Source organism: Limanda limanda, chromosome 3 (genome assembly GCF_963576545.1).
Source record: "Limanda limanda chromosome 3, fLimLim1.1, whole genome shotgun sequence".
Taxonomy (NCBI): domain Eukaryota; kingdom Metazoa; phylum Chordata; class Actinopteri; order Pleuronectiformes; family Pleuronectidae; genus Limanda; species Limanda limanda.
Window position 1 is genome coordinate 28,233,369 of NC_083638.1, and position 25,754 is coordinate 28,259,122.

General features: G+C 42.0%; 1 protein-coding gene across 1 annotated transcript in view; it reads right to left on the reverse strand.

Moving 5' to 3' along the window:
* Positions 1-3,296: 3,296 nt before the first annotated feature.
* adamts18 (ADAM metallopeptidase with thrombospondin type 1 motif, 18) overlaps positions 3,297-25,754 on the reverse strand; it is a 56,524-nt gene continuing 34,066 nt past the window's right edge. The window contains exons 16-24 of the mRNA XM_061068536.1: positions 25,343-25,587; positions 17,187-17,307; positions 14,609-14,735; positions 8,857-9,061; positions 6,930-7,124; positions 5,696-5,766; positions 5,347-5,512; positions 4,327-4,522; positions 3,297-3,412 (exon numbers count right to left, since the gene is read on the reverse strand). Of these exons, the coding sequence (XP_060924519.1) occupies positions 3,297-3,412; positions 4,327-4,522; positions 5,347-5,512; positions 5,696-5,766; positions 6,930-7,124; positions 8,857-9,061; positions 14,609-14,735; positions 17,187-17,307; positions 25,343-25,587 (1,442 nt within the window). The remainder of the gene's footprint in view (positions 3,413-4,326; positions 4,523-5,346; positions 5,513-5,695; positions 5,767-6,929; positions 7,125-8,856; positions 9,062-14,608; positions 14,736-17,186; positions 17,308-25,342; positions 25,588-25,754) is intronic.

Here is a 25,754-nt window from a genome sequence, read left to right on the forward strand (position 1 = left end):
TCTCTACCAGTATATAAACTATATTACTGTATTTGTCTATACCTTGTCTATTTGGATAAATACGGCAAACGTCCCACTTTCATCAGCAAGAGCATCAGTAGCTCTAAGATTATAAAAGTGAAGTAAAATTGTGATTTTTAGAAGAGATGTGATTCCTTTAGAGCAGGGGTCTTCAACGTTTTTCAAGCCAAGGACCCCTAAACTTATGGAGAGATGGAGAAGGGACCCCCTACTATATATATTGTATAAAATAGTGTTTTATATTAAACTGGGCCTAGCGCCATGTATAGCTACCCTGTTATTGTGCATTCAATACTGAGCTATTCAAATAATACACAGGTTCATATATTCATGTTTTTATTATTGTCTGTAGCTGAAAGGTTGCATTGCTGACTGAAAGATAACGTCTTCTGCAAACATGTATCCGTTTGCAAGAATATGTTGTTAATTTGTATTTAAAGAAATTTAAATTTAAAGAAAAAAATTGGTTACAAAATAATTACAAATTAAAAAAATCAACCAAAACTTTTGCGACCCCCCCTGCAGTACCTCAGCGGACCCCCTAGGGGTGGCGGATCCCCTGTTGAAGACCTCTGCTTTAGAGAGTAAACAAAAATATGATTGTTTGATTCTGACTTTCTGGGCATATTTCAATTCTCAAAGCTACAGACTCAGTTGTTCTGGTGCTGAAAGGGTTGAGATTCATAACATGTGGGTACAGCTCCAAATTAAAGCCATGATAAAAACAAAAAATATCCCTCAGTTTCTGTCTCGACCTTTATTTCGAGTCTTCGCCTCTTTATTTATCTGCTGCAGTAATACTCATGGTGGATGTAGCTCCCCATGCTTAGTTAATCAAAATATGTTATTATGAACCAATATGGACTAGAGAAATGGAATCCCATCAGGAAGTGAGAGCAAGAAGAGCTGGAGAAAAATAAATTCTCACCACAGCCCGGCAGTAAAATTGCTGCCCCACTGAGAGGAAGACATCTTAAGCAGGGTTTTAAGGACATGCATATGTATGGAACAAGCATCCTCTCCATTTAAAGACAAACAACCTGGAAACACAGACACGCATCCGCAAATCAAGATACACATGCATGCGCGCACAATTTACACATGCATACTCTTGCCTACACAGATCCAAACGCCGTAGACGCACACCTTCACACCTAGCACACGGTGCCCCATGGACACGTTATATGGGTTTGTTAGCTGAGTCGACATATTTGTCTGTGAATGTGCGTGGGCCTGGGCTTGTGGTGTCTGGCTCACAGCATGCCAGTAAACAGCATGCAGCCGAGACGATGTGGGGCCTCCAGGCTCCGTGATTCATGCAGACGGTTTGATTAAAGAGCAATCGCAGCCCCCGCAGTGCGAGAGAGGGTGGGATAATCACCGTAAGAAAAACAGTGTTAAGCAGCGTAAGTCTCAGCACGCTTCAAGTTATGAAAGTTTTGAGGAGGCAAAAAGTTATCGAGTGTCTGAAGTTGCCGAAGAGGCCGATGGTGCTGCCGATCCCCACTGAGTGGTGAGATAAGCAGAGGCCATCGAAAACGTCCTGGGGAAAACAGTTAAAGCATAAAGGAAAACACTGTCGTAAAAACATTAAACGGGCTCTGTTAATATCTTTTATTACCAAAATTGATTCAATGAGTAAAATCCACAGAAAACCTCAAGCAATCTGCAGTTCCCCTCAGAACCTTTTAGTGTCTTTAAGCTCATTGTTTTGGTTTTTCGGCAGGAAAAGTTTTCATTAAAACCCACTGATAAGGGAAAGTGGATATAGTGGAGAGTGGATACAATCAAGAAGAAAAATAAGAGTAGAAGATTAAAACATGAGCTCGCAGCACACAATTTGGATTTAAGACATTTAAAATAGTTGAAATACTGGAACAGATGAAGTCATAGCTGAAGTCGCAGTTGGAATACAATTGCTCAAAGAAGTTGAAAGAAGTCAGTTTAAATGTGAGCACTGATTTGAACTAGAATGTCAGTCAGTACAGTGCATTCCTCTGCCAAGGCCCAACAGTCCCCTCATCATACCACATTTAAATTCCTCAGATCCAGATCTTTATTTGGATCATTAATATCAGGCCTCTAATATGCCGGAATTTTTTTCATCAAGAGCCATTTTTCATTCAGTTAGAAATCAATGAAAATGTAAAAAAACATGATGGTCTGTCTGCCGTGCTGGACAAGTAGTTTTCTTCTTTTCTCAACTGACAACACAGATCAGAACAGTGGTAATGAATCAAAACAGTAAGACCATGGGCAGTAAGTCCAAAAGAATTTGCTCAGAGACAACAAAACACTCAAAAGTGAAGGGAGCTGCAGGATGTGTGACAATCCTCTGTGGTGGAGCCCTTCTCATTATCATCCAGTGTGGTTAAAATATATATTCTGTCCCCTCTGCCTCCTCTCCTCTCCTCTCCTCTCCCCCAGGCCTGCAGACAGCTTCTGTTCACCTCCTTAATGCGGCTGTAATCGATAGAGAGAGCGCAGGGAATAAAGGAAGAAGACAAATAGATCTTCAAGTTGTATTAACATAACGATACAGGAGAAATAAAAATGACCAGTTACAGAGAGACTGAGTATAATGTTTTACGTACACACACACACACAGGCATGTTTTCATGGTGTTTACATGAATGGAATGCACAGGAAAGAATCGGTCTTTGATTCAGGAGCAGCAAAAACAGACGAGCGGAGAGCCAACGTGAAGGAGGAGGACAAATTCAGACCGGCGATTACTGAGGCCTCACATCAAATCTCATGACGTGGATTCAAGGGACACAATCCTATAGTAAATCCAAACATAGAAATAACATGTCACAGATCCACTGTACATCAGACAAATTGTAAATCATATATTAGGAACCATAATAATTTAAATAAAGGCGTGCAAGACCACCTTTAAAACATACAACATAAAGTACACAAGCAAGCTGAGAACGCTATTGTCCTTTCCTCTTCTCTGGATGGCTTGTAAAGTCAGAGGTTTCCAAAACACTCTGCAGAAAAACAACATCAACAAGTCTTCAGATGCCCTGTGATTTGTCTTTCCAGTCTCAATGTGATCACTCACTCACTGAGCATCAGCCGACACATTGCCTTCTTTAAAAAGAAAAGTCCATTGATTCTGTTTTATTTGCCATTTCCCCCCCAAAATCCATTAGTCAAGTACTCCAGGAAGAAAACCCACAGTTCTGTGTCTTCGCACCCCTGAACCACCTCTGGAGTATAGTGTCCTTCAGAGGCTCGTCGGCCACAGACTCAGATGCACCGGAGCTCTACGGCCTCTTGCTGGAGCAGGACTTGCAGCACTGCTGTCCGTAGAACCTGTGGTTACAGACGCCGTGCTGCGGAACCAAGTGGCACCAGCTGAAATGATCCACACAGTGTTCCTCTGCAGAGAAAGAAACAGGAAAAATTATTTAATAACAACTACATTTTGTGGACATTTAATTTTTATTTTTGGATTGGTTATTTGATCATTTAAATCAGGGGTCTTCAAAGTTTTTCAGGCCATGACCCCCAAACAGGTGGAGAGATGGAGCAGGGACCCCCTACTATATATATTGTAAAAAATTGTGTTTTATATTAAACTGGGCCTAGTGCCATGTATAAACATAGCTACCCTATTATTGCGCATTCAATACTAAGCTATTCAAATATTACACGGGTTCATATATTCATGTTTTTAATTTAAACATGTGCAAGGTACAGGGTGGCCATGCCACTGCCTTTTATAACATTTCTAACATAACATACAACACTGAGCTATTACAATAATTTACAGAATTATGTTTTTATTTTAAACATACATGTATTTAAAGACATTTAAATTTGTGGGAAAAAAATTGGTTTGAAAATAGATCCAAATTTATAAAAAATTTAAATAATTGTCTAATCAACCAAAGATTTTGCGACACCCCTGCAGTACCTCCGCGGACCCCCTGTTGAAGACCTCTGGTTTAAATGGTAGATCGTCTGTATTTATAGAGCATGATTCTAACCTTGATGACCACTCAAAGCACTTTAATGTACAGAGCGCTTTTCATTGTTTAGCCAAAAATGTCAGGAAGTAGTGAGAAAGGGTCAATTTTCTACAACCGAAAGTGATATCTTGATTGTTTTTTTCCAATGACTGAGCGTTGCCACTCAAGAGTTTCATTTTATTAGGATATAAAGCAAGTAAAGAAAATAAGCTAAAAATAACATTTAAGAAGCTGGAACCAGAAAATGTTTCACTTGTTGCTCGTCTTTGGTCACAAGTAAATTAAACTTAATTAATTAATTACTTCCCTCTGAGGAATTTACCTTTCAGTGTGGGTCCGGCAGGCGTCATCCAGCCGGAGCGCTGTGCCGGAGCCGGGGGGGCGGCTGGGCAGAAGTGTGTGTTGCACGCCCTGGAAGTGACAGGCCTCTGGTGGGGCAGGCAGCCAGCTGCGGGACGACCTTGCCGGAGACACTGGATGGATCGAGTCTGAACCCCTCCGCCGCAGGACACGGAGCACTGAGACAGAGGCAGGAGGAAACAGCAGAGAGTCAGAAATGTGAAGGGAAGGCAGGATGAGAAGGAGAGAGAAACGAGAAGGAGCGCGGGGATATAAATAGGAGGAGGAGATCAAAATGTTGAAGCGCATGGAGGGAAAAGAGTTATAAAAGGAGCAGAGGAGAGAGGGGAATCGGTGGAGAAAAAGTCCATACAGAGATAAAGAAAAAAATGAATAAAACAAACATCCCATCCAGCATGTACTTGCCCTCCAGTGAGCTGTCATGACATATCTCTCTCTGGTGGAAACATACAGCGATCACAGGCTCCACATCAAGCAGAATGAGACACTGTGCTACATGAGTCGGCCCCTAAGACTCTTTACGTCATAGATGAAGTAACACACAAACTACACAACCTGCCCCAAAAGGCTTCGTCACAGAACGGAGCATTCAATGGCAACTGAGGCACAGCGACGCCAGCCAAGGTTTACATCTACAATACTGTACTAACAACAGATGGATCATTGGAGGAAACTGGTAACCATAAAGGGCTCATCCTGATTCCAGAAACCTGGATATCACAAGGCTCCTCCCCCTTAGCTGTGGTTGCTTCCCCTCTCACGTCTGCCTTAGCTAATTAATTAAGCTCGGATTGAATAATTGATGTTAGCGATAGAGGATTAGCAAAGTTATATTTGAGTAAAGGAAATATGTACACACGCTACCATTACATCCATACGTGTGTCACATGTTTGACAAAAGCTTCAAACTGAAAGACTGGAACACATAACTAAAAGTCTGTCATGTAGTTTGGTTTTGGCATCAAAGCATGAGCAGGTGTACCTGCTGCCAGGGAGAAGGGTACCAGCCCAACACCACAGCGCTGGAGGTTGTTCTGCCAGGGACGACCCGAGGGAGCTCTGGGCACGGACCTCGGTTGCAGCCCTGCTGGAGATCCACCAGCGGTTTGGCCATGCTCCTGCACCTGCGTATGGGGAACTCTGCATACCTGTGAAGGAGAGAGAGCAGGGTGCCTGTTCAACATGACTTTGCCGACAGAGCTAGTTTTGAAGACACTGAAATCCTGACTCGGGGGGGATATACTACACAGGTGACACAGTGGGGTCCTGAGCCTGTGCACAGATCTATTAAAGTGTGAGAGATGCCTGGGTGTGCAGTTGAAGGCACGTACCCTCCCTGGGAGTCTGTCTCCCCACAGCGAAGCTCTCTCTTCTGGATGCCTGAGCCACAAGACCTGGAGCACTGGAAAACAGCACAGGCAGGGGGGAACGGTTTTAGAAAATGAACTCTTTGAGTGTGTGTGTGTGTGTGTGCGTGTGTGTGTGTGATGCAGAGGGATGCTCATAGCAGCAGACACCACAAGGTCACTGTAGAAAAAGAGCCAAGACAATAAGTGCTCAACTGAGTATTTTCTCAGTAATAATATTTGATGTGTCATCGTGTCTGGGGTCTTCTCTCCATCCAAATCATCATCAGCATTCTGGGAAAGATCTTGAATGTGTTTTATCTTTCTAACATGGTGCTGGAAACTGAATACTGAGTCCAACTAGTCGTTAGGGAGTGACTGACAACGTTTCAAAATCACAGCAGAAAACAAACAAAGCAAAACTGTTCAAATATAATGGACGACAGATTGACCTGCAGCTTAAATATAAGGTGAAATATTTGTCAATTATTATTACATACCAAATTAGTCCATTTAACACTAAACCTTTCTTGTTGTTAACACATAGTTTTAGTTTGTTTTGTCACTAAACTTGAAATGTCTAGTATTAACAACAAATTTACATATTTAAAAAATGTAAATTATCTTGTAACATAAGTAACCTTCAAAATTAGATGGAAAAACTGAGCAATTGTGTTTTCAACACAGTGAAATAAATATCATGTCATATATAACAGAGAAATAAAACCACAGCAGCCAGAGACAAACCACTCAGGTTTCAGCATGATTTTATAAATACAAATCAAAACTCAAACTTGCTTTGCAGCTCAGCTTAATGTGTCTCCGCGTGTCCGTCTCAGTCCTTGTATGTCTAGTCTACAAATCCAATTTTGCCTAGTTTGCCTAATAATGAATTACAAAAATTGTCATGAATTGATTTGACTAATGCAGCATGAAACATTTTAAATTATCATTATTCCATAAATTATTATATGAAATATATACTGTTCTTTATTTACCATCCACTTTCAGTTATTCCTTTTCCCCTGACCGACCTCCTCTATTTCCCAGACACTTTTTATGTCTTCCTCTCCATGCAACACAAAGTGCATCACCTCTTACTTTCAACACACATCGAGTGCTTCAGTGCGGAGCTTGCCTTGAAATTGTTCAACTGGAAACCAGACATTTCACTTCTGATGCTCCTTCTCCCTGAGCTCCGTGTCTCTGTGTTCCTTACCTCTCCCCAGGGAGTGGGGATCCACTGCAGCCTTTCGTTTTTGGGGCAGCGCCGCAGGACGCAGGTCTCTTGGGATTTGGGTCTGTGGTGCTGTCTGCACATGCTGTCGGGCACCACCACTGCTTTGGCCCCGGGGTCGGTGCTGCTGCAAAACACACTGCGCTTCCTCAGTCCACGGCCACAGGTCTTGGAGCACTGTGAGTGGAGGAAGGGGAAGTAAAAGAAGTCAGCGTGGAGTAAAGGGCAGAGGCAAAGAGGATTGCATCATCAGGAGTTTAGTGATTCAATAAGCAAACGTTTAATGATCATCAATTCTACACACACACACACACACACTCAGCCTGATACTTATGATTGTTTTAACCTTCAGCTCTCACCACGTTTAAGCAGCAGGCCATATTAACAGAGGTTAAATCCTTGGCACTGTCAATGCATTTGCAATTCACCACATGGTGGACAAGCAAACAGAAGGTCAGTGGTTTGACGACAGTCCATTATGGTCTAACATCAAATACAATAAACCAATAACTGGGCGATGAATGTGACCCTGGCCCATCACAGTCGCCAACGACGAGAGACATGGCTGCTGTAAACTCCACGTGAACCGCTCAGAGGCGGACGGCCGAGTCACACTGCTCCACTGGGACTCACGGCCGCGGCCACCACTGCAGTTTATGCAACAACATTACAGTAATTTATTAGGCACACGACACATCTGTGCATATCCATTTAGATACACAAATCCCCTATTGTCCTTTTGTCATTGAAAGGTCCAATTGACCTTTTTTCACGTAGACTGGCCTCGTCTCTGAGTGACCGGCGGCTGAACTCGGAGCGCCCTAACACATGATGGCTGAGTGTCCGGACTGGGCAGGTCACAGCAGCTAATCAAACTTTAACAAACGTTCTAATCTGCTGCCAAGCTGTTAATATGGTATCCAGGAGAGTGAAGAAATAAAAGCCCAGCGTAGTGTGTGACACATAGGGATAGGTCAGAAACTTTAAGACAGACTCAATCAAAAATAGACATGACACTTAAAATGATTATGCTTCATGTTTTCATGCAGGAAACACTTTAAAAGCTGCAAATGAACATTTAACAAATCAGGAATTGAACGCAAACCAAGCCATGATCACCTTTGTGTGGCTGTTTTGTGGTTAATTTGAATCAATTCTGATTAAACTCCACAAATTCAAATGCAATAACTTTCAAATAGAAAGATAAGGGAAAAGAAAAGGGATGTTATTGGGATGACGACATATAGTTTTTTCAGCAACCAGCAGAAGGCACAGAGTACTTCTAATATTTCTGACATCTTATGCAAGCAAGTCATTATTTTCCCCATGTTTCCAACAGAGGGCAGTAGAGCGTTTATTTTAGCTTGAGCGAAACGTTTTGCATAGCTTGCAAAAGACACTCAGTATGTGTGTGTGTGTGTGTGAGCGTGCGTGCGTGTATATGTGTGTGTGTGTACACAGACTGATTAAAACCTCTTTTCTTATGTTTTTCCTACAATTCTGAGTCACATTATATTTTATTTATTAAGTAAGGTGAGATCTTAAAAATACTATTACTAACAACAGCTCAATCACATTGCATCAATGCAGAATCAGATTTTAATAGTGTATGTAGCTGAATTTTCATAACTGACTGTAGCCAGACAGTATTTTCTGTTCAGAGTCTGCACATTTACATTTCATCCCTCCTGTGGATTTACACCGTGTTCTCACACTCTTCTAAACTCTGCCAGCCTGCAAACAGATTTATCTCTGAAAGTTTAAGCTGAAAGTTTGAAAAATATACCAAGACTGTGATTCGCATAATGCGGACATGCTCTGAATAACAATGTCAAAATGCTGGTGTTTTTATATAATGTTTTTACCATATTCACAATTTTCAGTTTTTGAAATGCTTCTGCAAACCCACCTGTGACCAAGACCCCGTGCTCCACTCGGGCGGACAGGCCTGGGTGTGGCAGGGCTGGACTTGGGCCGGAGAAATGACGGGACAGAGGGAGTGAGCCACCACCTCCTCCCTCTGGTAGGTGACCTTCCTCAGGCAGCGCAGGGTCCTGGTCTGCTGGCCTCCTCCGCACGAGCGACTGCAGGAGCCCCAGTCGCCGGTCGCCCAGCTGTGCAGAGACAGAGAGAGAAAGAGAGAGAGAGATGTTGAGTGAGGAGACTAAAAGAAACATGGAGTGCTTGCATCAGATAGTATCAATATAAAAAATGGTAGGTGTGAGAGGTTGAATAAAATGCTGAATTGTACATGTGTTATTCATGCAACATGCGGAGCTTGTCATCGGGAACCCAGCCTCATGACGGAGCTAATCAGACGAGCCAAACACAGGTCCCAACCATAGACTGTATAGGGTCCCAACTCTAACCTGCTGCACTTCTTTTAGGTCCAAACAAACAATTTCACCCCAAATTACCAGTGAGTGCTATCAACCTCACTTATTATCATGTAAAGCTCCAAACAGTGAGCGCTCTGGGCTTTGCCCGTTCTGCTCTATTAAAACCTGGACCTGCTACTTTTTAAAAATACGCACAATATTTTCACATATTGATCTTAGTCATTGGTCAAAGTGGTATTTAACGACATACAAAGAAAATACACACGCTGAAATATATATACCCGTATCCATCCATCTCTCTCAGTACTATTCGTATCTGAAAGTAAACACGGAAACCATATTGTATAAACAGCTCTCCATTACAGTGGTCCCAGGGCTACAGAGCCAACCGCAATATACAACATGAAATAAGGCCACAGACAGATGTGGTCAACAATCCTTCAGTTCTCTCTTCGGTCGCCTTCATTCCTCTTTTTTTATGTTTTTCACCTGTTCATGCTTTTATTTCTCCTGTCTATTCTTTTAGTTCATCGTACTTTTACCTCTCCTCTCCTTACATGTCTCTGAAATCCTGCTTTGCCACTGATGAAAGCCTACTGCTGCTTCGAAAATAGCTTCTGTCTTGGCATTGGCTCTGACTGGGGGGAGATTACAGCAAATGAGTGGTTTGACAACCACAGGCTTAGAAGAGGGACGTGGAGAGATGGGCAGATGGCTCAGTCCAATTCTGGGACAACATGCCACCGCAAAGACCATTCCTCCACGCCTGCCCGACCTTCTCCAGGGCAAGAAAAATGCTTTCATTCTCCTTCAAATGCCGCAGACAAAACTGCAATTTGGGAAGAAGGAAAGATGTGAACCATCGGGACCTGAAAGCATCGGTTTGGGATTTTTGGCTCGGGGACTGTTTGCTTTTTTTTGCCCAGGCTTATAAATAACAATATATCATTAGGGGAAAGTGGCTGAAGTGCCACTCTGCTTCGCTGCAAACCACCACTGACCCAACTGTAATTTGTATCTCTGAAATGTTTCAATAACTGACATATTTTGAGGAGGAAGGGTGCAATTCTGCAGGAGAGGCTCTGGAAAGTAATTGTAAGTCTGCAGACTGGTTTCCACCGATAAATTAACTTCTATTCTTAAACTAATATTCAGTTTGATTGTAGGTCAGAACCCAAAATGATTATTTTTAAAAATCCTTTTTAAAATTGGTGGAGTTTGGTGAACTTTACCATTTGTACTCATTTAACTTGCATACTCAGCCCTGCTCTCTTTTCTTTTCCAGGAAAGCCATTCAGTTATATTCCTTCCTTCCATATCATTGTCGGTATTACATGATGTTGGTACAGCTCGTTAAACATTTCTACATATGTACTGTAGGTGTTGCCTCGATTAGCCATCACTAATGTTATTAGTCATGCCTGTCCTTTTCTTACTGTTACAATTCAACACATCTGCTCTGAAAAAGGCCTGTTAATTGTTAAAATGTAAACCTGGACCAGTATTTATTAAACTGCTGCAGGTGAAATGTTAGATTTCTGAGACAGAAACCAAACTTAAGATCTTTTTTTTTAACATACATGAGAGGCCTCAGGGGCTCTGCTCAGTCGGTTCCAGTAGTTTGCAGAACAGAAGCAGAGGCGAGACATGCTACTCAGCAATATGTCATCCAAATATGTGTAATTCAGAATTGTGTAGTTAAAGTGTTGAAGCTGTTGCTGTCTAGAGTGCCATTAGTTCTATTTAAAAAAAAACTATTGGTTTTGTTTAACTTTTGCCAACAGTGCAAACAGTGCATGATTTGCCAACTTTAATTCCTGCTGTATTTTTGCCAATTTGGTACTCAAGCATTTCTCTGACCCCATCTACCAGCAGCAGAATCACTTTCCTTCTCTTTGTTTCCCACTGAGCACATTTCCTGTTATTTCATCCCTAATAATACAATTATTCACCACAAATATAGATTGTAATGTTGGGAATATACATATTTTATATAAATATAAAATGAATATGACAAAAGTCACATATGTTTTTACCATGTCGTTACCACATCTTTTTCTTCATGTGGTCTTTCAAGAGCTGCTATTTAACTTTGCTGTGAGTAGAAGTCACATTATAAATGCATCTCATTCTTCACTTTCAGCAAAGAAATATTTGACTTGCAAGTTGGCTCTTTAGAGCATTCTTCAGTTTGACTCTCAAATAAATACAGGCTCTGGTCAGCATCGTCTGCTCACATCCTTTGTCTCTTTTTTTCTGCTCATCTTCTCTGGCCCAGGTACAATGTGCCTCGCTAGTGTCCATCTATGCTGCTGCGTGTTGACACACAGAAAAATCCCCGACCTGTGGTGAGCGAGTCTACAGATGGCTGCTGCCACGAGAAAGAGCAAAGTAACTTCAAACAGCAGAGATGGATACCAAGAGGAGGAAGATAGAGAGGTTGTAGAAACTGGTGATGGGGGCTGGGAAGTGGACAAAGCAAGACCGTACACAAACTTCTATGAAATATGACTTCTGACTGCAAGCTGAGCTGGAGGATTGAACTGACGCCTTCAAATTCTCCTCGCATCCCTGTTTTACGCTCAGGAAATGCTTCAACGCTACAGACAGACACCAATATGTTGAGTGACAGTTTAAAACGGGTCTAAAGCATGAGGGGGTAGATGGGAGTAAAGGAGGGGGGGGTTGACTGCCTCTGCATGGCTAGACTGGCAGGGCCCTGTGGGAATCTCGCCGTCTCTGCGCAATAAAACATGGACAGGCCTGTCAGCACCCGAGATACACACTGCAGAGATAAGCAGGCACTTTCACATTCCCCCTTCACACACACACACACACACACACACACACACACACTGACACACATATCCCGCCTCATTGTCGATTTCGTTCTTCTCTGCTGGGCTCTTGAATGCATGCGTGCCCATACATCCAGGAGGTCTTAATGCTGTCATTAAAGCTTTCAATGCCGCTCAGCCAACTCAACTGTCTTCCTGTGCAGAGCCCATGAATTGGTTTGTACACATAAGAAGCTGAGAAACGGTGTCAGCTGCTGAGTAATAAACATAGCTTTATCTTCCCGGATGAACAACCTGATGCTTTTTATCTGGACTATACCACTTCCTTCACTCAGAAAAGGAGGGGGGATTTCAGGACATGCAACGAAGGCTGTTTAATACCTTTCGGCAAGATAAGAGTAATGGTATGCCCGAGATTAGGGGCAGGAAATGCCCTCTCGGGTGGTGGGAAACTTGGTGAGAAACAGAGGCTTTATGTTGGAGGCGTAACCGATAGTTGTCTGGCTTGTCCAACACAGGACAAAGTTTGGTCTGGACTTGTTGCAGTTTGGCTGATGGTGGACGAAGATGACAACTTCATTAACGTCGGACACTAGCATCTTGTATTTATATTTTTAGTTTGAGTATTTCACCATCATACATAAAAAAACTTGAGGATATAAACTGTAAATGTGCATGCTGCCATGTATGTGTGTGTGTGTGGGTGGGTGTGTGTACACTCTGACTGAACCCCACACAGTTCCCTGCCTGTTCTTTGGAGCAGCGCTGTAAATCAAGTTAGCTCCAGTTCCCTCAGCCAAAGGCCTACATAGGAGAGGGGCCATTTATTCAGTGTCATTGCAACTTGTGACTCTGCTGCACTTCAGCCTGGTTTCCTCCTTCGCTTTCTGCACTGGCCTGAATGCTCAAGACTCCTTTAGAAATGCCATTAAGTACAACGTCTAGACAACCGAGTCAAAACACGGTTTCGCTGCAAGTCATGCAGCGTTTGGCCGAAAATATATACGAGAGGGATGATATTCACAGAAATCAACAATCACGCTGGGTTGGCTTTGATGTCTCCCTCGTTCCCTTCAGCCTTGTCTTTCTTTGTTTTTCTCTCTCCTTGCTTATTCTCCAGTGTTCGCTTGAGTGAAAGATCCACTGCAGAACTGAAAACATCATCCTGTATTTACTTCAGGACAAAAACCGTCAACCAGTTGTCGAACTTTACGTCTGGGGATTCCTTTGAAATAAGATGTTTCTGACAGGCAGTGTTGTCAATGTGACGGGAACCCAGGGCAACCTGGGTCCTGGGTCAAAAGAGGGCCTATATCAACTGCAAATAAATTTGTCAAAAATGTGTATTTGTGAAAAATGTATAATGTATTTGTGAGGCACATAAGAGTACATTTCTATCTTCCCTAATTGGCCTTGACATAGTTGTCGAATGCAATTTCACTTTCCCTACCTATAATGTAAAAATAAACAATTTGGTCCGTCATGCAAAAGTCAAAAATGTGATGTACAGTAATGGGCGTAGGCCTTTAGAGATCATCTTGGCTTTGACATGAGACACAGAGACACAGTTTTTGAAATAGAGGTCGAAAGTCCATATTCCAAAACAGAACCCCACCCATCTAAGAAATGTTTGACCATAACCTCTAACCAAAGTAGAGAACTACTTTTTGCCAAATTCTAACATCAGCAGGCTTACTGTGACAATAACAGACGTCCATATAAAGATTGACAATAGTGATTGGGGGATTAAAGTCCAATATCGAGGTCTTACCGATCATTGCATAATCACAACTAAACACATTTTTGCTGCTTTGCTTCCTACACCCTTGTCTATAGGGTGTAAGGATGCCAACACACATCCCCAACATGTGCACTGTAAACTTCTAATGTCATTTAAATGTCATTCTAAACGGAATGCTACTTATGCTAATGACAGCAGTGAGCATTGCTTTCTGACCTCCGCTTAATCTAGAGCTGAGAGCACAAGGTTGATATTCCTTTGAAAAGGTGAATGATGTTTAAAATAGGTGTCGCTAACTAAAGTTAAAAAGACTTAAATATTTAGTTCTATGCAGTGTCATCAACATGGGAGTAACGCTGAGACGGATATAGAGCTGGAGAAAACACTGCAATGCAATAAGAGACTGATTCAAGAGTTTTTTCTCAAAAGAGGAAAAAGGAAAGAAAGATGAGAAATTAGAGAGTGAGCAAAGAAGAGAGGAGCAAGTAGAACACAGGCAGAGCTGAGTGGTGGCTGGCCACAGCAAATGGACCACAGGCAGTCTCTAGACTGCTAAACCACTGTGTGTGTGTCGGTGTGTGTGTGCGTGTGTGTGCGTGTGTGTGTGTGTGTGTGTGTGCGCGTGTGTGTGTGTGCGTGTCAATCTGTGTTCGCACGTGCGCATGCCTATAATATAAACAGTGCCTGAAAATTTGGCAACATAAACATACACGCCACAGATGTCCTGACCCAAACACACACACACACACACACACACACACACACAACTCCAGCAGCACTTACTATGAAGGGCAGGGCTGTGTGTTGCAGAGGTGGGAGCCCAGTGTTGGTCTGGAGAGCGGATTACACATGGTGGAGTTGACCTGAACTTTCTGGTCCTGCAGACAGATCGCCTTAGTAGAGATACGACCTGATGGAAGAATGGATGATAAAGAGACGGAGAGAGAGAGTTGATTTAGTTGATTCAGTCTATTTTAATGTTTCAGTTACATTTAGTAAATGTCAGGGTTAAGTCCGTTTGTCTGTCATGAAACAAGCTCGGGTGGAAATCGGTAACTTGTCAGAACACAAACACATAAATGGAATAAGAAGTGTCCTGGACTTTGTTTGTCTCTGTTCTTCAATATGATAGAAGGGCTCTGAAATGTCCAAGTCTTCACTGATACTATAGAATAAAGAATAATGCTTTTTTCAGATTATGTTTTATCCATACTGCCCACATGGTATGAGGCGAGGAAACATGAATACCTCTAACTCAAAAGAATGGTCTTACTAAAGTATGTCTTTATAAAGAAGAGGTTCAAATGACTTTTGAGGAAATCTCTCTCTCTGTACATATACCGTATAACATCCTAAAATTAAAATGTCTTATAATGTCTTCAATGGAGGAGTTTAATTTATTCTTTGCATAACCAGTCTCTGCTAATTCCTGCAATTAAACCTGTGGAAGAAATTATTAGCGACGATTGCAGTACTAAGGGGATGATTGTTTTAATATATAATGCCATTGGCTTACATTAGGTTTGAATGATTCCTCAGTATCTAAACTGGAAGCATGGAGGGCATATTTAAAAGGGAACATATTAAATAAGAATTGGAACATAGCCTGCGAGGAGGCTCAGATACAAACAGCCAGCACTAATTTAAAACTACTTCAATATAATTGGTTGATGTGGACTTAGAGTATGTAATCTGTTAAACTGAATTAATTTAACTACTATTTCTGACAAATGTTTTCAATGCAATGAACCCCAGGGAACTTTAATGTATTATATAAAGGGCTGACACAAAATCCTAACACCTAAGAAAGAAACAATGAATCAAAAATGTTTCCATTTAGGTAAATAACAGGCATAACAAATGAAAGCTTTTAACTGGAACCAAACATAACTCTGCTCGGATCAGAAATATGGTGCAAAGTATGTCAATAGAAAAACTAACATGACAAACAAATGGGATGTTTAAAAGTGAATCTGGAAAACATTTAATAATTTAATAAATTGTACAGGGAGATCTTCACCAGGAGGACAACTGAGGACAAAGAACCAAAGTGGTGGTAAAGCCCAGAGGGGATGGAGGCATGATTTGGAAAGTCGTTGCAATGATGTTGTTTATGTTTATCTTTACTTTGTTAGAGGTACCATTGATTGATCTTGTCATGTGTTTTATGTTAAAATTTGGCTCTAAACGTAAGGGAGATTTAAAGACAGAATGAGTGTGTGAGTGTGTAAACTTGCAACATGGTAATGCTGACGTCTGTATAATGAAACTCAATGAAGACATTGTTTAAAAGGAACAGACAGACACACACACACACACACACACACACACACACACACACACACACACACACTGGGGTTGCTGACAGTCTTTTGGGATGAACACAGTCTGAAGTTCTCAGGTGACAAAGGTGCTTTTCATTAGCCTCAACACACACTTCCTGAACACACAGTAGCAGAGGGACATGTACAATACAATACAAAACACACACACACAAAGAAACAGATTGAATCACATCCACTGACATGAACATGCACGTTTCTATCTGTCTTATATTGTATCTGATCACTCGCTGTTACTGTTGTACTGTCTGTCACGCACACAGTTTACTACTGTGGTGGATCAACCACTTTGTAGTTTTTGAAACAATGGGTCCCATATTTCGGACGGACACAGATTGAAAGACTGTGAATTTAACCTGATGAAATGGTAGAAGGCCATGTTGGTCATCTAGTGTTTATACCTGATCTAAATGTCTAAATCAAGCTGGAGTGAAAACCCTGTTGTGACAGAGAACAGTTTATCCAATAACATTTGGGTGTAGTGATGTAAATTCTAAGACTGTCTCTCCAGGAAGACATTCAGTGTTGTAAACATGCACTGATGATATTCCAATGGAAACCTGTTTGAAGAGCAGATGTGTTGTGATGGTAAATCTGACTACATTTACTATCTTATTTCTTATTAGCAACACTGACTGGAGTTGCTTGACTATAAAAGTCCAATTAAAAGCACAACAGAGCAACTTATATTTATACTGTAGGTAGTAAACTTGTTAAGACTGTTCACACTACACGATTTTCAGTAGCAGATGACTGTCAGAGGTTAATCGTGATGCTTTTTGGATCAAACGTAGATTGGAGCCCAGACACACAGTAGTCTAGTCAGTTGTGTAGTATGAACGACTGCAAGACTACTGATCACACAACGGCAAGTTACGCAGTGTCAACTCTTCTGTGATCTGACAGTTGTGTTGTCTGATATTGGAATTAGCCACATTAGCAAAAGTTCAGCTGATATACGAAAAACACACAGACACTCAGACAAACTTGTATTGGCCGACATTCAAACACAGTCTCACCTCCAGCGCACGGAGCAGAGCAGTCGGAGCGCACCACACCCCAGCTGTAGTCAGGTTTCCTCTCGGTGCGAGGCAGAGTGTACTCCCACACCACACCTGGGTTCTTCCCCTGCAGGAGGATCTGTCAGGCAAGGACACAGTCAGTCAGAAAGGTGTCACATGTGTGAAAACAGTTCGTATTTTAAGCTTCATTTATGCAGAGAAAGCATCACACATTCAAATGTTCACCATAAACTGGGAGTCCAGTCATCACTTTTTCCCTGGCTGCCCCAGCAAGTCATATGAGTCACATATTCCTCCCCCAAAATCACCAGAAGAGAGATACAAGAGAATTACCTGTTCAAACATCAATCAATAGATTCTCTAGGACTTATCAAAGGTCAACAATAACACTTAACAAGGCTTTTGCTAGAGAACAATTAACTGGTGGTTGTCGGTGAAATTATTCTCTCTTATTGTCCCAGCTATCTGCAACAAATATCAGCATTGATAAATCTGCATTTGTTTGACAATTTACTGTCACTAGTATTGTCATTATTTACTGAACAATGACACATCCCTTGTACAATATTCTAGAGGGAAGTCTGACGAACAATTTCAGCTATAGTCTTATGTATCCCTAATTCTGGATAGTAAAAAGTCTGCCACACTGTCGGGACCACATATAGTTGGATGTATACCCTCTCTGAGCCATTCTCTCATTGAATGGACCCCGTGAATCTACACAGTAGATCCACAATGTATCAACACAAATGTACAAGGCAGAAGTGAGTAAAAGAGCGGAAGAAAGGTAAGACCATTCACAGTGTGGCGACCTCATTCAACCATTAGGCCCCCACTGAGCCATTGGAGCCACTACCTACTAACCAGAAAACTTTACGCTTTGTTCCAATTTCTCGTCCAAACTGGCTCCTTGACTCCACATCCTTTATACTGGCTGGTGATTCTGAGTAACGTTTTCAGTGCAGGAGATTAATTTGGATATCCAAGTCGAGCACAGACAAACGGATGAATGACAGCAGACATGCCCATTACAGGAGAAGCATCAGGCTTTCATTAAAACAACCCTGTGAGGATTCAGTGAGGGAGGCATATTTACATAGTCAGCTCATGGTGTGTCATTTTAAACCATTTAAAAACAATAAATGGTAAATGGATTTGTATTTATATAGCGCTTTTCTAGTCTGATGAAGACCACTCAAAGCGCTTTACAGTACAGTTTCACATTCACCCATTCATACACACATTCATACAGTGCATCTACTTGCAGCACTTAGTTATTCTATGGGGGGCTATTTAGGGTTCAGTATCTTGCCCAAGGACACTTCGGCATGCAGATGGTTCAGACTGGGAATCGAACCGCCGACCTTCAGGTTGGAGGACGACCACTCTACCCCTCAGCACAGCCCAATACACTGAGATTGTCTTCAGTAACTGTCTCTTTCACATCCTTCCTAAATTTAACTCAGTTTAGGTGGTTATAATCCTCAATCCATTAGGTAAATTATATTAAGTCCAACTGTCAACATCCATTCCAACACCTGACAAGCATACCAGTCTATCAGCATCTGAACTAATGAGCTTTGACAAGTGTATTTTCTTTGGGTTTATCCTTCAGTACCAAGGATTCTGCCATCAACCATCCGTCTTTGGGAAGCCAAGCTACCTCTGGGCTCAATCCACATACAACAGGCCCGGGGTACCTCTAATGACTGGACCAGTCACGTTGCACTGCTTGTTAACTGTTTCATGTGTATGGTCAGTCGAGGTGAAGTGAGAGATGCTTAGCAGGAGAAGGTAAAACAGGGGCTTCAAACTGCAAGACATGACTCCCCTGAGTGAGAAGTATGAGGGAGGATGACTGAAGTAAAGAAGGACAGGTGCATGCCAGTGCTGTAGAAACACTGTCCACTTGTTTATTCTCTTACATGCAGGGTTGGCATAAACAAATCCAGCAAATGCTTGAGATAACAAGCATTTGCACTCTTCTTAAGTGCTTTTGTTAAGATAGTGCTACATTTCTTGTCACATTACTGCCACCAATTGTGTCAGTGGAACACAATTCGGCCTGTGTGTGCGTCCATGTGCATGATGTTAACAAAACAAGAGCTCACTCATAAAACATCCAACTCAAACATCAATGCTGTGCATTTTAGCGCCCAACAGGCTACTTCTCTCCATCTCTGCCACATTACCAATGTTGCGCTCTTGGCAATAAGCCACAAGTCAAATCATGTTTTTTTTTGTTCAGTGTCTCAGACAATGTCCCCTTCAAGCTTTATGTCTAGCCAACAATGAAAAAACTGTGGCCTCTACCAAACTGCAGGATCCGGCAACACTTTTACACCCACACTTCCTTTTCTGCTGCCACCCACCTCAGCCAGACCCAAACCCACTGCCACGAAACAACTGCCGCCACTAACCACACTAGGACTTTATGTTTATCCAAGAAAACCAACTCTTACTCTCAAAGTTCCTTCCCCTTTGCCAAACAACATCCTGTGATGTGCATACCAGCAGTTTTAAAAACAACATTCAGCCTCTTTTTTCTACCGAACAGAGGACCCACACACCCTTGAAGCCTTGAAGCCTTGAAGCTTTTCTAAATAACTGAGCTCACTTACCTAAGCCATCCACAATGATGAATAAACCCAAGCAACCGCAGCGTGAACACCATCTGCCAGGACAGACACAGACTTTCAAACAATAATTTCGTGTACAACCCTGTCCCCTCTCCACGTCTATAGTCTGGTACAAGTGCGGCAGACGCACCAAAACTACTAAGAGCGAAGGAGAATAATCTACCTATGCATGTTGCAAACCAAAATCCCACAACCTCCTGCAATCACTTACAATATAAACACTGACTTTATGAAGCTTGCACTGGCCTTAGAACTCCCCTGAAGTCAAAGAAAACCAGCAACAGCACCAACAAACTTTCTTGATATTAGTCACACTCACACCACATAGTAATCAACCTGCACTCCAAAGCTAGTAAAGAAATTAGCCTCATCTGAAAAACAGCACAAACTACTGTCAGTGGAAATAGTTAGTGGTGAATGAGTGCAACAGTGACCTCGGAGAGTATATTTCAATGCAGTTTAAGAATAGATCACACAAGCTGGGCTTCTGCTTTTTTCTGCAAGTGAGGATTAATCGCTGAAGCATTTTTTTCATAGCTTGATCATGGTCTTAGAATCCATATCCCTTGGCCAGAGCTTGAGTGGAAAAAGGACAGAGGGCCGAGGGTGCTGAAGTGTTTTTGTCCATTGTGCAATGATATCTCCAATAGTTCCTCAATGTTCTATCTTTTGGATAGAGCTACAACCGTAGTCGGCCAAAGGTTCAGTCAGACACACTCAACGTCAAAGGAGTGACCTTTGATAGCGAATGGTTACACTTAGATTTGGCAGTAAAAGCTCTGCTCTCGATGAATCAACAGTAAAAGACTGGAGCATCATAATATAATGTCAGCAATGCTCAGCTGATTGAATGTGATTGGATGTTATGCAGTAGGGAATAATCCATCATTGTGCAATCAATATATTTATTTTAAAAGTTCAATAAATATATAAATATAATGCTTATGCACAGTGAGTAGTACACACATAATTGATTGACTTCAGGTTTGTAAAATGTTATCGTGTTTATCAAGTGTTTGTCATTCTCTGCTCATAAAGACGAGTTTACAACCACAACCTTTAATCAGGAGCTAAAGTCAGCCTTTAAACCTAAAAATAAATCATAATGTTATATTTATTGTGATAATTACTAATATCGACTGTTGTGAAAATCTACATATTTTATATAATTTTGGGTTTTATTGCCCAGCAAAAAAATTGAAATGTGACTGAACAGATTTCAATTTCAAGTGAGGCTGCTGATTTGAATATATTTTGAATATTTAATGATAGTTAACTTCTGACGACCTTCAGGAGCAGAGGTAACAGACTTTAAAGCTTTTTTTGCCTGATACGTCGCACCAGTCTGTACTTTTACATTTGTGTCTGTATGTAAAAAACACAAGAGCGCAGTAAGAAAGAATGCTGCACCACTCAATCGCCTATAATACACTTCAGACCACAGAGTATCTTAGTTTTCACAACTCAGGCGACACACCACTCATCGGGTCAGGTGAGACGATGATGGATTTACAATGTTGCAGACACCAACTACTCATGTCGACCCACAATGCTTTGCCCTTGACTAGCAAATCACTGCCTCACAAGGAGGCCAATCCAGTGGGAATAATCCTCCTTGGTGTCGGCTGAGACCTTCGGAGACAGCAATGTGTCTGCTCTGACCTCCTGCTCCTGTGAACTGCTCCTCTCCCCTTCCCCCCCGCCCCCTCCCGACCAGCAGAGCAGCTGTGCAGATGTGAACACCTTGTCACAGTTTACGCTCACACTCCTCAACATTTGTTTTTCTTTGAGTGTTTCAAGCTGAGTAAGGGTCTGGGAGTGATCAGTGCGTGTACCCTCCCCCTATGTGCTCTCTCTCTCTCTCTCTCTCTTCCTCTCTGTGACAGCGCCAGTTAAGTAGAATGTGTGAAACAGATGAAGATCAGCAGTTAAGTAAAGCAAGAAAAAAAAGCTCCATTTGCCTCTTTTCATTTAGTTGAAATCCCACTGGCCTGGCCTTAACTTCTCACATCCAAAGAGTTCAATTGCAGAATTCTTAATCTTTTAATCTTGCTCTCCTCCCCCTCCTTTCTCTCTCTCTCTCTCTCTCTCTCTCTCTCTCTCTCTCTCTCTCTCTCTCTCCGTCTTTCTATCAACCTCTTTCTCCTTTTTGTAATTACAGGACATACTTATAGAGATTATAGGCTGTGTCATCTGCAGATCAGCACCATTCCACAGCTGAGTCCTCTGCCGGACAGATGTATGACAAGCACGAGGAGCCCTGTGAGGTTAAGCACAATCCTCTCTTTAAAGGATAATTCATCCCTATTAGAATTTAGGATTTATGTGTGTGGTTTGGGTCAATGTTTCTACCGGTTATGAAAACACTGTGATTAGATCTCGGAACACAGTGGCATCGCTACAACAGGAATGGTGCAAGAATAAGAGTGGTCAAAAAAACAGGCATGTTTTATACAAGCCAATAGTTTTGATTATCAACAGATTGAACCACCGCATTTGGAGGTAAAACTTAAAGTGCCTGCTCCCAAATTGTCAGTAATAATCCCCTCATTGCATTTGAAAAACCACAGCTTGTGTTTCTTTCCTTGTCTGACTTCTTTTCAGTGACACGGCCATGGTCCTATCTCTCAGGAATTGTCTTTTCTATAATGGTGCCACAGGCTCAATATAATGTGCGTGTGCTCGGCTGTGACGTTGTGTCCTGCGGGTTGAACCGACTTCAGTGTTTTTTTACAGTTCAACAGCCCAACAATGCTTTTCTACTATTTGCCATTGACCAATCATGGGAACTAATGCCAGATGTTTAAAAACATGTTTTAAAATTGAAACCTGGTGTAATGGAATTTCCTTCTGTAATATGTAGTATATAAAAGGTTGCCACTGGACAAATTGTGTTTTTTTTCCACTGGCTGGCAACCCCAAGTTATTGATGCCACTAAACACAAAGTACAGCTGAAGCTGATCACTAGTCACTAGTTTTGCAGATATTTAATCATAAATCAGTAGTATTGACCCCGGGTCTGGGAGCCATGGATATCTGTACAAAATGTTGTGCTTGTCCGTCTAGAAGATATTAGTTTCTTGTCTGACATACATTCCCATCACTAGCCAGCACGGCTAAAAATGAAATATGCTAGTTGTAAATAAAAGTGTTAACTCTTTATTATCTCAAAATAATATCACGCTCTGTGAAAGAAAGATGGTGAAATGTTTTAAAAGTGGCAAAAAAATTATAAGAATGACATCATACAACCTCTTCAGGGCATGACAATATTAGATTATGGTTAAGTCTCCATCTCTGTATCGCGCATAAGGACATACTGTAAGAATGGACTGTTCAATTGCCAAATACAGCAAAGACTCTATGCTAAACTGCCCACAAACAGAAGCCTCTTTTCTAAAATAGCTACAAAAACACTTCCTGATAGTCAAACAAGTGACCAGCCAAGAACGTTGGAAATATCACAGTCCTCCTGGATCTACGGGCCGATCATTCCTCCTCTGACCGCAGGACTTCAGCAGCACGAGGGACTGAGGGAGGACTCGCTTTAACATGTCCATCACTTTGCACATGATGGAGGTAGATGAAACAAATGTCACCTGGTTTCCACTTCTGTTGCCATGGCTACAGGTCAGAGTTCAGGAGAAAATAAATGCTTTCGCTGACAAAGCCATTTGTCGATTATTAGTTCTGCTGTCAGGAGGATACGCCTGCTGTTTTTAAGACTTGTCCAAACCTCCAAGCTTTTCGGGTTTCTGAGACGCAACTGATTTCATACATGGGGCAAAAAAACTGACTACAATCAGCTCACCAATCTCCACCTAGAATGTGCATACATCTCTCTCTGAGCAGCCATCAGATTTTATACTTTTCATCCGTGCCTCTGAAGGCCAGCTGACTTAGGGATTTTACTTGCTCTCTTAGCTTCAAATCACATGGCTGGAACAAAGCGCTTTTGAGGTCAGTGGCCAGGGGGGCCACAGCCATGCCTTTGAATATGTGTACATGGACAAACACGTGACTGTGTTTACACTGGGGCTGGCAGTACCAGGAGAGGGCAAGCTTCTGCCATGTGAGACTGATCTGAATAGGGAAAGTGGCACAAAGGCTGATTTGGCCTAATTGTGCCACATCTCCCTCTCTCTAATGTGTGAGTATTCTCACCAACATCATAGTAATTCTTAAAGGGTCAGTTCAAGTAAACTACAATGGACTTACTGTATTTTCCCACTTGCCTTGACTTTCCTTACCCTGACTGTTTTCTGCTGATGTTGCCTTTTACTTTACAGAAACACTGAGCCAATTAAGCTGAATAATCCCAGATCTTGTGTTTTCAGTGGAAATATGAATTGATACAAATTGTGTTCTGTTTTCCAGCCATTAAGCTTTATGATCAATTCATTCGTAAAGGAGGAGAAAGGGAACAGACCGACGGGAGGTCCTGTTTAGTTATTAGATCAGTTTGAGTTTGAGCCGTCACATAAACCATTTTCAGACAGGACCCCCTGAGGATTTTCACACAATTGGCTCTGGACCTTCTGCAGAGTTTGCCTTTCACATATGAACAACGCAGCAGGAGATTCTCCACTAAGACATATTCACAACAACACAGAAATCTGGTGAGGGTCATGTGAGGGGTGGCACCACAGGCGGAGGCAGGACATAATGTATGAAGTCTGCTGCGGAAATCACTTTTTTTTTTATAGCACATTGACACCGGAGTTGGCCCTTATCACCAAAAGCTGTCTTGACATCCTGGTCTGTTCATTCTACATGTGTGGCATCGCTTTTTCATCCTGAGCTATGTGTTTTCTTTTCGTTTTTTCTCAGTTTTGCGTCCATCACACATTAGAATCAAATAATCCACAGGTTTTGTTGTACAGAACCACTTTCTACGTAAAAAAATTGTGCCCTATGAAAAATGATGACTGGGGTAAATCCAGTGATTTATGGTGTGAACAAAGACTGACAATACAAAGGTTTACAGCAAGCTTCAACTAATGTCTGTAGATTAGCTTGGGCAAATAAATGCTGACTTATAAAAAATATATTTACTGTGGATTTAGAAATATAGTCACAGTTAATTCTAGATAATCCACCGATTTTACTCTCTTTTGAAATAATACTCCCTGAAAACTACCGACTGTGTCCCCTGTGTGAACCAACAATGTAAACTGTTAAGACTGTGATATGATGTGAATCTTTTCACCCGGTCCCTCACAGAGATGACAGCCCTGCACAGGACAGGCTGTTTGAACCTTTGAAACCTTTAGTTTGTTTCTAATGCCCTCCCACACCACCAACTCATCCACACATCATGCCTGACGTAACCAAGCACCCAACACAATTAATCCCCCACAGAAGCATTGCAGACAGCTACAAACACCCCTGTTCTCCCTACCACCCAAGCCCCTTTTTTCATCTAAGCCTCGTCATGTTCAGACATTTAAAAAAAAGGGACCCTGTCACTGTCAATTGCCACAAACGGACGTCACCAGAAAGCGGCGGCTTACTTCAAACACTAGCGTCTCATTAGTAGGTCCAGCAGCATACAGGCTCTCCGGCTTGTTAAAAGAGCGCTGGTAGTCGAACACAGTTCCGCCCAAGTGGAACTTTCCTGGCCAGTCCACGGTCCAGTCCCCGGTCAGGTAGTACTTCCTTTTGAGGGAGCGCACGGCCAAGTAGCTGGTGGAGACCTCCATTTCCTGAACGTGAATGCTTCGTGCCCCAGCTGGAACAGTTACCATAGAGTAATACTCTGATGGGGGAAAAGAAGGGAGGAAAGTCAAGGCTGAATCCTGCTTAGATATTTGTTTATCACTGTTGTCCTTGAAATCTCTTCAAACCTTATGGAACAGTTCATCACACACACACACACGCTGTTCTTGCTTTACCCCTGGTATATGTGTGTTACCCCAAATGCAT